The sequence below is a fragment of the Leucoraja erinacea genome, chromosome 25 (genome assembly GCF_028641065.1).
Source record: "Leucoraja erinacea ecotype New England chromosome 25, Leri_hhj_1, whole genome shotgun sequence".
Lineage (NCBI taxonomy): Eukaryota > Metazoa > Chordata > Chondrichthyes > Rajiformes > Rajidae > Leucoraja > Leucoraja erinaceus.
Window position 1 is genome coordinate 8,677,548 of NC_073401.1, and position 13,986 is coordinate 8,691,533.

Below are 13,986 nucleotides of genomic sequence, written 5' to 3' on the forward strand. Positions count from 1 at the left end.
GCCCACTTGTAATTTGCTTGTACACCACAAGGAACGTTGACTGAATAAGCGTCACATCAAGCAACACACATCAACTACATGTTATTTGACACCAGTCTGAATTAAATGTTACGATTACATTTGGCAGAAGTCAGTTGTGGTAATGGCTATCAATGTACCTTGGGAAAAGTGGATATTCTATATGCCCAACAGCAGGCCATTTGAGTTTTTCAGATTCAAAGATGGACTTGATATCAATGTACATGCAAAATGCATTTTATTGGATTCTTCTACTAAGGCAGGAAGTATAGGTGTAACAGACCTAATAAATATCAGTCTTCCTAAAGGGAGTTGATATTCTATTGAATGCCGTCATCAATAACTTTTCATCGAAAATAGGCACCCACCTCAAACCGAGAGAATTATAGACCTAGGTTTACGAGGCAATTCTCCCAAAGCTCCATTCCAATACTACCATGCCTATCAGTGAACATTCAAAGTAGCACTCGCTTGATTGAGGGCTGTCCCACTGTACGAGCTAATTCAAGAGTTCTCCCAATTTTCACCTGATTCGAACTTGGAGAATTACGGTAATAGCTGCTCGTAGGTACTCGGGGCTCTCGTGGACATTTTTAAACATGTTGAAAAATCTTAACAAGTCTTCACGAGCGTTTCCCAAGTACCTGCTGTTAGTGTTATGAGCCGCTAAGAGACGTCCCAAGCTCTGACGTACCCGCTACGTACATTCTACCTGCTTACCACGAGTTTGATTCTGTGCCATTCGATCATGACTTATTTATTTTTCCCTCTCAACCCTATTCTCATGCCTTGTCCCTGTAAGGTTTTCCACCCTTACTAATCATTGACCCATTGATGGACCTTGCATTAGCACCTCTCACAGTGACGGTACATATCCCATTGTACAACACACATAAGCTTATAAACTGGTCAAACGTTGCAAAAGCAGAACACCATACTCAGTTGTACGCCAGAGACATTCATTTCATACAAACAGAATCATTTATTTCCCTTAATTTAAGATTTATATTTAATGTCAGTTGGTGGCTTTGGACCAGATTCAGAGCTCTATGATTCAAAGCATACGAGGGCCAAAGAACCTTGAGGGCTGGAGATGAACACAATGCCATTGATAATAACGTATGGAACTGGATGGGCAACAATACTATACAACACTAATCTCAATTCTGAACTTCTATGGATTGCCTTCGGTTTCACTTTGGGGGGGGTGAGGGGGCTGCACTAGTACAGGTATTGTGATATTGCTATACTATTGATAGGCAGTACAAGGTGCTAAGATTAACACTGCTGCCTCACAGCACTTGGTTTGGATCTTGACCTTGGGTGCAGTCTGCCTGGAGTTTGCAAGAACTCCATTTTCTTTCCAATTTCCAAAGACCATGGTATTGGGTTCATTAGCTGCTAAAATTATCCCTCATTGTGAATAACTAGCGGAAGAATTAATGGACATGTGAGAAAAAAGAAGTTGCAGAGCTACAAGAAAACAGGGAGGCAATGGATTTGATGGGATGAATGGCCTTTTTTCTGAGATAGTAAATAACTGCTTTTTAGAGAGATAAACCCAAACCCTGCTCCCTTTTCCGAAAAATGACAAGAATCAATTTAATCACTTTTTGTTCGAATCAAGTAGTTTTATAGGTCACCTATCGTTTTTCTCCAGAGATGCTGCCTGACCTGCTGTGTTACTCCACTACTTTGTGTCTATCCTGGGTTTTATTCAACAAATATAGTCAAATTGAATCTAATGGGCAAAGATTTGGAATGTATTGAAGGGTATATGAGATGACAGTTAATGCTGTCAGCCACTGTTATCAGTGAATCTATGCACTGCATACTCCTGTATCCTTTCTGAAAGCAAGCAACCTGTTATGGAATTGACAATCAGGAGCTAGCTCAAACGCTCATTATTCTCTTGAGTAAATTGTAAGGTTAATTGAGCCTAATTAGTATCTGTTAATAATAAAATAACCTGCTGGAGGAACTCAGAAGGCCAGACAACATCTGTGGAAGGAAATGGACACTCGATGTTTCAGATCAAGACCATTCTTCAGTCTGGAAGGACAGGTGGTTATGGCAGTGAAGTCATTTCACTCCCATTATCGGGAAGAAGGAACAGTGTACAGAGAAGGTTTACATCGTGGTCAGCGTGAATAATTTGGGCCAAAGGGTCTGTTCCCACTCTGTATTACTTTTTTTTTTACAAATACTTTATTAAACAAAAAGCAAAATGAACATACAAAACAGCATATCGTTCACATCAAAACTGCCTGTGTCTCAGTTTACAAACAAAGACAAAAATTAAAATAAAAATCCCGCCATCCTTATCTTATAATTCCACCGACCTCCCGCGGCGGCCAGCGTTCACGGAAGGCCTCCAGCGTCTCCGTGGACACCGCGTGGTCCCTCTCCACGGACACGCGGGCACGGACGTAACCCCACGCTGAATGACTCTAGGAGTCTGAAAACCATGACAACCCAATTCAAGAATAGCTTCTTCCCAACAACCATGAAGTTCTTGCACACTATACAACACTAACCTCAACTATGAACTTCTACGGATTGTTTTTGGTTGCACTGAGGACTTTTTGGGGGGGGGGGGGGGAGTTGCATCAGTACTGTGGTTATTAATGTATTTAATTTATGTTTACTATATATTATCACTGTGTATTGAGCTTGCAGGTCGGTATGCTGCTACCAGTAAGAGTTAATCTGTTAACTTCTCACTTGTTAAGAAGTTAATAGATATTATTTTTATGCTCAAGATTGTGGCATCGGCAGTCTCTTGTGTCTCTATCTATTACTGGTGGCTGCCCAATTTAACAAGCTCGCAATCATGAACTACACCTGTCACCTGTGGTATTTAGTTGTTTAGCCATGCATCTAGACATGTTAAAACATTGATATAAAGTCGGTGGCACAGTGTGGTACCACACTCGCTATCAGCTCCTACCCCATCAACTTCACTTCACCTGCTGTGCCATAAAACATGTCCAGTGCCAAGCCACTCCATCAACTACCTACGGGGCCCGTCCACAACTTGCACATTCCCTTGGTTCACATTTTGTACATGGCGTTTTAATCCCATTGTGGTGATTGAACTTTAGAAAACATGTGAATCACCCAACAGGTCTTTTAAAACCTTTGCCCCCTATTGTGGCCAATTGGAACTATCAAACTCAAACCCCTCAAAACTTGGTAGCTAAAAGATAGAAGGTTTTTCCTATCCATCTGTCCTGGACAGTCCTGAAATAAAACATAAAATGCTGGGGTAACTCGGCAGGTCAGACAGTATCGACGGAGAGAGAAACAGGTTTAACATTTCGGGACAAATTCCCTTTTATCAGAGCTACAAGCATCTAAAGATAAAACAAGATGAATGGATCTCAAATGAAAAATGTTGTGGTGAAGTGGAAGACAGGAGAAATAGAATGATAAAAATGATCTAAATTACCTAAATTATATTCTACCGTCAATTTGTAATGAGGATGGTGAGGTTTGACTTAAAGGCTCTTTAACAAAAAACTTGGTAAAATCCTGCTTTATCAGAGTTGCAACATTATTGTTCCCAACAATATTGGGGCGGCACGGTGGCGCAGCGATAGAGTTGCCGCCTTACAGCACTGGAGACCAGGGTTCGATCCTGACTACAGGAGCTATCTGTACAGAGTTTGTACATTCTTCCCATAATAACTTCACATTTTTTGAAGGCTTCAATTCTTTTTTTTAAGGTGTGATTGGGGGGGGGGGGGGGGGGGGGGGGGGGGGTTTGGAAAATTAATGCACTCGTCAGAGAAGCTAAAGACATTTTTAAAGCACATTAAAATGGTAACTCAAAGCTTATCAATAATAACAGGTGCAGGTGCCAAATGCACAGATGTTCTACCCAGTAGGTTTCCTAAAGAAGATCAGCAATAACAAGCAGTAAATCAGGTGAGGTGCCTGTCATGCTGGGTATGAGAATAATTAGGAAAGGAGGGGTCTCAATTAGGTTAAATTTGTCATGTTTACTGAGTAATCTACATGGGCTACAGTACAACAGCAAAGGAGTCCATGCTCGTAATTGATCAAACCAAAAATGGGAAGAGAAGTTAATGGACTGTAGTAGTTTGCCTACCTCCATCGATCACCAACAGTGTTTGTTTTAACTGGGTGAGTAAGCAAATACTGGAGACCAAGACATGCCAAGTAAATGATTGATTACATCAAACAGCAGACCTTGTGAGCAGGGCACCTCATGCAGCAATAAAGCATTGTGAAAAATATCGCAAAACAGCCGCTAGTTGTAAATCGTCCATTGAAAAAAAAAAGGGGAAATCCAGCCGTATCGCTTAGCAGGCAACCACGGGAAAAAAAAACCTCATGATTTATTCTGCAGAATCAGCGGTAACTGGCATGAAATGGTCAATCAATTCACCTTTCTCAGCACTGCTCTTTAGGAAAGGTTAAACAGCACTTTTCAAAGCTGGAAAGTTACTTTGGGAAAGGGGCACTCACTGACCCTTCAGAATGGGCACTTAAAAAAGGACACTTAAAACTACTTGGTGTTCTGACTAGTTTCCAAAGTCGCAACAAATGGTGGAGATGCTGGCAGATCAGCGGGATCCTTGGGAAGAGAAACAGAGGTGACAGTTCAGGTCCGAAACACAAGTCATAATCATGCGGTGTGGAAACAGGCCCTTCGGCCCAACTCTCTATGATTCTGGTAATAACAGTCAAGACTTTACATCCTTGCTCAAGACTTTTATTTAGGTCTGGGAAATCAGTCTGATTTCAGTCTCTTCACTGGGTGGGAGTCATTGAGGCTTTGCACAGAACACAGAAAAGGCCCACGCGATTCATTCCTAATCTCCCAAATTGACCAGTTGGGGTTAAAGAGCTGGATTTGTAAGAGGGCAGGCAGGATTTGGCAGTACATCTACCAGTTATGGTAAATGATTCCTTGTCGTGCAATTTTCTGAATGAATATTTCCATGTCATGTGCCCCTCATTTAGTTTAGTTTCGAGATACAACATGGAAACAGGACCTTAGGGCCATTGAGTTGATGCTGTCGATCAGGCACCCGTTCACACTGGTTTAATGTTCTCCGTCCCCTACACACTTGGGGCAATTTCACACACAGAGGCCAATTAACCTACAAACCCACATCATCAAGATGTGGGAGGAAACAGGAATGCCCGGAGGAAACCTACGCAGTCTTTAGACTTTAAACTGTAGAGATACAGCGCAGAAACAGGCCCTTCGGTCCACCAAGTCTACGTCAGCCAGCGGCCACCCTGTATACTAGCACTACCGCACACACACACAAGGGACAAGTTACTTTTTAAACCCAAGCCAATCAACCTATAAACTTGCATGTCTTTGGAGTGAGGGAGGAAACCGGAGCACCCGGAGAAAACCCATGCAGGCGGTCACAGGGAGAACATGCAAACTCAGCACCAAAATCAGTATTGAACTTGGGTCTCTGGCTGTGCCAGCTGTGCCACCTCAATAATACTGTTCCTTCATCACATTACACCACATGTGATATTGTGTCACTTTCACTTGTCGACTCGTGTCCCTCCCTGCTACGGTTTCTTGCCAGACGATTCACTGCATGTGAACCTCTGCTCTCAAGTCCGAAATGTGCTGCGGGCGGCAAGGAGTCATGACCCGCAGTCTCTCCCAGAACCTTTTCCAAAAGTTTTACAACAAGAGTTTTAAACTAAAAATAATATGAAAAATACTTCCAAAATAAAACATTCCCCCAACTGCAAAACCTCTTCTTCAATAACGTATACATGGATGATTTTGATCATAGTGGATCATTTACGAAGAAAATATGAAAAATAAATGACTTCTAAGTTTCATGTTGTTCTGGTGGGCAGCAATCATCAGTTCCGTTTAGAGATACAGCGTGGGAAAGACCCTTTGGCCCATCGATCACCTGTGGACTCGTCTATATTACACTCTTGGGCCAAGAAGCCAATTAACCTACAAACCTGCACGTCTTTGAAGGTTGGGAGGATAATAGAGTACCCGGAGAAAACCCATGCAGTCACAGGGAGAGTGCACAGACTCCGTCCAGACTGCACCCGTAGTCAGGATCGGACCCGGGTCTCTAAGGTAGCAACTCTACAGCTGCACCACTGTGCCACTCTATATACTTTTTAAACACTTCTCTACCCATGTTTTGGCACGGCCGATACCAGATACAGATTGTCCCCCAGGTTTTGGCAGGGTTCTGTTCCTGTAAACCGTTTGTAACCCAAACAGTCGGAAAATGCGTCGGTGTACCAAGTTTCGACCCGGCAGACGATACCTGCAGCCCCGCAGCAAGTGCATCCCCGCCTCTCTCCCAAACATTCACTCGCCGCATGGAAGGCTGTACTTTACTCAGCCGTTCGTAACCTGAGGAACATTTGTACTTTTGAAGTAACTGAGCAAGCTGAACTTTCAGAGTCTTTGCAGAAACCTTACCAGATCAAGGGATGATCAAATGGAGGTATGTACACCCAGCCATCATTTTCAGATAGTTTTAATGCTTGCTTGTTAGCATCATCCCAAACCTAGTAAAAGACAAAGAAAGATGGAATAGGGCCTTAATAATTCAGAAACCATTGATTACATATCCTTTTGTCAAATATGTATCATAATTATTTGCTAAATACAGCTTTGCCTGCAAGTGTGACACAATTTTCACCATTCATTGCAATCTTTACAGCTTCCATGTTGTGGATTTACAATCAGCTTAGACCTCTACGTATCAGCATAAAGACAAGCAAATAAATAATATTCTATTTTTCCCCTGAAGTGGTTCGCAACTAAACGTTCATTTTGAACTTTCTATTGCTCCTCAAAGCATTATCTCAAATTATTACCTTGCAAAATGAATGACTTTTAAATTAAAGTGGCATCTTTCCTGCTGTTAAAGTAGATAGCACCCATCAGAGTTTGTTTTTTTAAAGCAGTCATTCTATCAATTCAACCCTAAGAAATCTCAAGATAACCCAGTTCCTTTCACTCCAATGGAAGAAATGAACCAATATAGGCATTCAAAGCCACAAGTGAAGGTTGTTAGACATAATTGGTTCCTCTGACCTTGGTTTCCACGAACAAAAAGAAAGGAAGAGAAAGCCAACACTAGGAGGCCAAAAAATATAATTATCATTAATAAATCATATAGAATTCAGAAGAAGCCTCTTTACACAGAAGTACTAGGATGTGGAACTCACGAACGCAAGTAGTTGCGTAAAATGGCAGATGCATTTAAAGTGACACTCGATAACACACAAGGAGAGAGGAACAAGATAACATGCTAATAAGATACATGACAGGATCATGCGTGTGAAGTTTTGGGTCGAATGACCACTTTCTGTGGACACAAGGAACCACTGATATTAGTTTACAAAAAAACCCACAAAGTGCTGGAGTAACTCAGCGAGTCGGGCACCATCTCCAAATTAGATTTCGGGTTGGGACCTTTCTGTGGACTGATGAGTCTATCTGAAGAAGGGTCCCAAGCAGTAAGGTCACTTATCCATGTTCACCAGAGATGTTGCCTGACTCGCTGAGTTACTCCAGCATTTTGCATGTGTGTTTTTTAACCTGGTTCTATGCTGGACATTACATGATTGTGCTTAAAATAAAGGGCAAGATTGATCATCAGAGCTGATGGTTTGTGTGGTTATGGGTGTGCTTATTTAATTCTAGCAGCTTTCGCTACACGATACCCATGTATTGCGAGCAATTAACTTAAGTCAAGTCAAGTCACATTTATTTATATAGCACATTTAAAAAACAACTCTCGTTGGTCAAAGTGCTTCACATTTGTTATAAGAATAGTATAAACTGGGAAGATGGGAATAAATTGAACACATCTCAAAATCTATTCCTTAACTATGGTTTAATAATAGCAAAAAAATTAATACTTAAATTTTGGAAGGGTACATCAATACCAACGCTTAAAATGTGGATTGCAAGTATGTTGGACACCGCTCATCTTGAGGAAATGCGATTCCTCCTAATGGATAAATCAGACCAATTCATAACGAGTTGGTCTCCATTCGTCGTTTTTTTGGAATCATATGGTGCAACACAATTGTAAAAAATAACTGTTTCAGGACTGGACGAGGGTTGGTCAAGATTATAAATAATGATCTCCTTTTCTTTTTTATTTTATTTTCTTTTCTCTATTTTCTCTCTCAACTTTCTTCATTTACTCGTTTTCTTTCTTCACACACTATATATTTCACATCTTTCTATCCTTTACTATCTAACTTCTTTTTCTTATTCTAATCTTTTTTCAATGTAACAAAAAAAAAGTTGTACATAAAATGTATTATGAAAATATATATTAGGCACTTTGGTGCCATATGACTACTTACTTCTAATAAAATAAAATATTTTTAAAAAAAGAATAGTATAAACAAACAAACTATATACATATATACATATAGCCCTCGCTCAGTGGACGTCAGGAAAGGCTTGGGAGTATGGATAAGTTTTTAGTCTTGACTTAAAGGAGTCGATGGAGGGGGCAGTTCTGATGGGAAGGGGGATGCTGTTCCACAGTCTAGGAGCTGCAACCGCAAAGGCGCGGTTGCCCCTAAGCTTATGCCTAGACCGCGGCATATTCAGCAGCCCCAAGTCGGCCGATCTGAGGGACCTGGAGGTGGAGTGGTGGGTGAGAAGACTTTTAATGTAGGAGTGGGTAAGCCCATTGAGGGCTTTGTAGACATAGAAGAGGGTCTTGAAATGTATACGGAACCGCACTGGGAGCCAGGAAAACTAAAAGAGTGGTTTCCAAAATATTCCTCCAAAGAAAACTTCACGAGATTCAAGTATTAAAGAGATTTATTTTCATCACAGCTAGTTTTAAAATAAGAGGCTGTGCCAATGTGAGGCCTGCTTTTACTGGCAATTCTGTTCACTGCTCTGGAGATTGGTAGGATTTGGGGTGTAAGTGAGAAGCGCTCAGTCACGTGCCCAGTATCTAATATACTGCAAGGTCCGAGAACTACTGATTGAGTAAAGCCATCATGCAATTAACACAACAAATATTATTTCCACACATATGTTCTAGGAAACAAATATTTACTTCATGTTTCTTTTTAATGACTGTGTTCTGTGATGAGTTTAAGATGGAAGTCTTAGCTCATTCTCCGCTGAGTCAGGGTATTCGTTACAATCTACAAGAGACCTTTGCACACAGGGCGGCACAGTGGTGGAGTTGCTGCCTTACAGCGCCAGAAACCCGGGTTCGATCCTGACTATGGGTGCTGTCTGCACGGAGTTTGTTCGTTCTCCCCGTGACCTGCGTTGGTTTTTTCCAGGTGCGCCAGTTTCCTCCCGCACTCCAAAGACGTACAGGTTTGTAGGCTAATTGGCCTCAGTAAAATTGTAAATTGTCCCTAGAGCGTGTAGGATTGTGCTAGTGTGCAGGGATCGCTAGTCGGCGCGGACTCAGTGGGCTGAAGGGCCTCTTTCCACGCTGTATCTCTCAACTAAACTAAAGTAAAGGTGGTGAGTGCAGTTGCACGGGGTAGGCCAGGCTGTCAGAGACACAGTAACCTGTGCATTCAATGCCCTTAGTGTGTCGGATGCATAACCAGGATAACATAGAACTAGTCTACGCTTGGTCGTTGGTCGGCACGGACTCATCAGTGCAGTAACTATGAGCCTTACACACTCCACCAGCCATACACCAGCCAGATGGAAGACATTACTTCCCATCCATCTGCCAGTACTCCACCAAAATGACCAGGCAGGAGCATGTACATTGCCTTGTCCATCATGGAGACACTTTTCACTCATTCTTAGCCCATGAAATGCAATCACAGCCTGAGGAAGTAATTTTGTTTTACAGGCCATCTTCATCCTCACCTTCAAGTCATTTTATATTCCCTGTACTCGGGGGAGATCAAATCTATTAAATTGTAGAGAGGGTAAACACATATACATATCCTGACCTCAGGAGCTGTCTATGTGGAGTTTGCACTTTCTCCCTGTGATCGTGTGGGTTTCATCTGGGTGATCCGGTTTCCTCCCACATCCTGAAGACATACAGGTTTGTAGGTTAATTGGCTTCAGTAAATTTCCCCCTGGTGTTTGAGGAGTGAATGAAAATCTGGGAGAACATAGAACTAGTGTGAATGGGTGATCGATGCTCAGCATGAACTCAGTGGGCTGAAGGGCCTGTTTCTTTGCTGAATATCTAAAACCTATCACACAGAGAGTATTAAGGTGTGGGAGTAGTACGTGTGTTCGCTTTGTTCAGAACCATGAGCACAAGGAAGCTAAAATGAATGTAACTTGCCCTGAATGACCGAGATCCCCAGTTCTCCATTGTGTGTGTTTGATCTGGCAAGGTTAAGCTCAGAGTCACCAGCAGGTTTGTGAAAATTATGCTATTGCTTTAGGTGATGTTACCACGGAGGTGTGGCTTACCAGTTGGGATATAGAAAGAGATCAAGACTACACTCCTTGAGTACAACAGTGGATGAGAGTAGAGGAAGGGAAGCCACTACTAACATTACAGGATGGATGAGACAGTGGCCTCTAGAGTGTACAGCCACTCAGCTGGACAACATATTCAAGTACACACACCCCTCCTCCCCCCGCCTAACATAAACGTTACGATCCATGAAACCCTTACGTAAAAGTCAGATTTAACGCAAGTCACAATCCCCTACCTAAAATAACTCACTGAGAGTGTTATCTGTCTCAGCGGCGTCCGACTGAGTCCAGGGCACTTTATGCGGTGCACAGCATTCTGGGTAAGCGCGGCCACCATTGCCAGCTTGTTTTTGATGTAAACGTGAGTGATCGTACAGTGTTGTGTAAATTACAAATTGTCTTGATTCCACTAGGGACTGAATACAGAATTGTTTACGTATGTACGTGCAAGTTTATGTAGGTCGCCTATTACGTACGTTGGCGAGTGTCTGTAATCAATTTTTTAAGTAAAACAGCTAATCACCATATTAATGCATGGTCACAACATGGAGTCAGAATTAACGTTCATAAGGAACTGCAGATGCTGCAATCTTGAGTAAAACACAACGTATTGGAGTAACTCAGTGTTTAAGAAGGAACTGCAGATGCTGGAAAATCGAAGGTAGACAAAAATGCTGGAGAAACTCAGCATCTATGGAGCGAAGGAAATTGGTGACGTTTTGGGTCGAGACCCTTCTTCAGACTGTTGTGAGGGTGGGGGGGGGGGCGGGAAGAGGAAAGGAAGGAGGAGGAGAGTGGGCTGAGGAAGAGCTGGGAAGGGGAGGAGAAAGCAGGGACTACCTGAAATTGGAGGTCAATGTTCATACCGCTGGGGCGTAAACTGCCCAAGCGAAATTCTCCAATTTACGGTGGGCCTCATTCTGGCCATGGAGGAGGCCCAGGACAGAAAGGTCGGATTCGGAATGGGGGGGAGTTGAAGTGCTGAGGTCAGGCAGCATCTGTGGAGGGAATTGATAAGTGACATTTTGGGTTGGGACACTTCTTTGGATGGGAGTGCAAGCAAATAAAATAGTTTTACTGACAACACACTTTACTGCAATCTCAAATGGAGGCATAGCAAACAGGTTCAGCCACTTTAGCCCCATTGATGCTCAATCCAACGCTGCACACTTGTTGGGATCATGCAGGAAAACCTATCTGGTGATGTAAGGACGCAGATCCCACCAGTACATGAGCAACTGTAATCCAACTGAAGACACCTTCAAAACAGTCTCAGTGTAAAAGGACGTACCTTTAGAATGGAAATGAGAAGGATTGTGGTTACCAGAGTGTGGTAAATCTGTGTAATTCATTGGCACACATGCCTGTTGAGGCCAAGCACTAGGTATTTTTAAAGCAAAGAGGTTCTTGATTAGTGAGCCATCAAAATTGCGGAGAGAAGGCAGGAGAATGTGGTTGAGAGGGAGAAATAGATCAGCCATGATCAAATGGCAGAGTTGACACGTTGGGCCAAATGGCCTAATTCTGCTCCTATGATGATGATCTTGCGACAAAAGGTGTGTACGCGACCAGTATGTGAACATACATCGGGGAGACTAAGCGGAGGTTGGGCGATCGTTTTGCCGAACACCTCCGCTCGGTCCACAAGAACCTACCTGACCTTCCGGTGGCTCAGCACTTCAACTCCCCCTCCCATTCCCCGTCCGACCTCTCTGTCCTGGGTCTCCTCCATGGCCAGAGTGATCAACACCGGAAATTGGAGGAACAGCACCTCATATTCCGCTTGGGGAGTCTGCATCCTGCGGGCATGAACATTGAATACTCCCAATTTTGTTAGCCCTTGCTGTCTCCTCCTCTTCCTCAGCCCTCGGGCTGTCTCCTCCCATCCCTTAGCTCTCAGGCTCCTCCTCCTCCTTTTTCCTTCCTTCTCCCCGCCACCCCCTATCAGTCTGAAGAAGGGTTTCGGCCCGAAACGTTGCCTATTTCCTTCGCTCCATAGATGCTGCTGCACCCGCTGAGTTTCTCCAGCATTTTTGTGTTCAGTACGTGAACATGACAGCCCTTTTAACCCACTGCCGACCATTCAGTTTTTACAGTAACTAGCAAATCCCGACGGACAGAATTATCTTCATTGTGCTGGGCTGCTGCCAAGCAGGCATCGCTTGCTCCCTGGGCTGTGCTGCCCAAATTGGGACTGGAGTGCCTTGCACACACTTTCAGATTCCAGCTGAGCATCAACAAATCATCAGTTGCACGGCAGACCCTTTGGCATTAAAATAATGCTGGAAGTGGATACCTGGCTGGGAGACTGTGAACAGTATTCTTCGTCTGTTTCCAAACATTAGTCTGCTGTGGATAAACAGTGCTCAACACATTTGTTGCCCAGATACACACACACACAAGTGCTGGAGTAACTCCAGCATCTCTGGAGACAGCATCTCTGGAGGAAAAGGATGGGTTACATTTCAGGACTCCAGCCTGAAGAAATGTCCCAACCCGAAACGTCGCTTGTTCCTTTTTCTCCAGAGATGCTTTCTGACCCGTTTCTTACAATCTGACTCAAGTCCTTCCCATAGAACATAGAACTGAAATAGACACTAAATGCTGGAGTAACTCAGCGGGTCAGGCAGCATCTCAGGAGAAAAGGAATGGGTGACGTTTTGGGTCTCAACTCAATCCTTTTTCTCCAGAGATGCTGCCTGACCCGTTGAGTTACGCCAGCACTTTGTGTCTATCTTTGGTATAAACCAGCATCTGCAGTTCTTTGTTTCTACATTATGGCTTTGTTCCTCACTATATCACACTTTTTATCTTGCAAAGACTGCTGTAGATGACAGGCTTAAGAACCACCATATTATCAGTGAAATTGTCTAACTAAAATGACTGTTTGGAAGCAACGTTAAACACTCACAGAAAAATATGCAACCTGCAAGTGGAGAGATATAGAATCAAAATTAGATGTAATCCATGATTTAATGCTGCCGTAGCTCAAGACACAATTCACTGCCGAATTAATGTACCCGTTCGCAACAAGCCAAGAGGTCCGTTATGTAAATAAGATTCAGCATCATGGAAATAAGGTTCACTGTAATGCAAATGAGAAGTCTGCTTTGTTCGTCTAAATGTTTGTGGCAATAACCCGTCTGTGGCATTGAGAAATGCAACAGATGGTTTTGCACGCAGGGGCTGAGATGAATGCAGTGAAAGGGTTAAAACTTGACCTTGATCTTGAACTTAACGCTTCACTATTTCAAGGGTTTCCAACCTGGGGTAAATTTACCCCGGGGGGGGGGGGGGTAATTTCACCTACCCAGGGGGTAAATTTGTTGATTCTGGATTTGAACATTTTTTTTTCATTGACTGACTGGTTCTGGTACACCGGTATCTGTTCATCATTAGTTGTTCTTAAATATGTGAAGTCACATTGTTATGTGCTATTAAAGTTGCCAGGGGTAAACGGGACGAAAAAAAGGTTGGGAACCCCTGACTTACTTCATCAAAACTGTCGATTTCACCGATCCACAACCCAAGTC

At 43.1% G+C, this 13,986-nt stretch overlaps 1 protein-coding gene across 2 annotated transcripts in view; it reads right to left on the bottom strand.

The window, feature by feature from the left end:
• Positions 1–13,986, bottom strand: part of sdsl (serine dehydratase-like) — a 41,625-nt gene that overhangs the window by 8,548 nt on the left and 19,091 nt on the right. For both annotated transcript variants that reach the window (XM_055655608.1, XM_055655609.1), the window contains exon 5: positions 6,476–6,564. In XM_055655608.1, the coding sequence (XP_055511583.1) occupies positions 6,476–6,564 (89 nt within the window). The remainder of the gene's footprint in view (positions 1–6,475; positions 6,565–13,986) is intronic.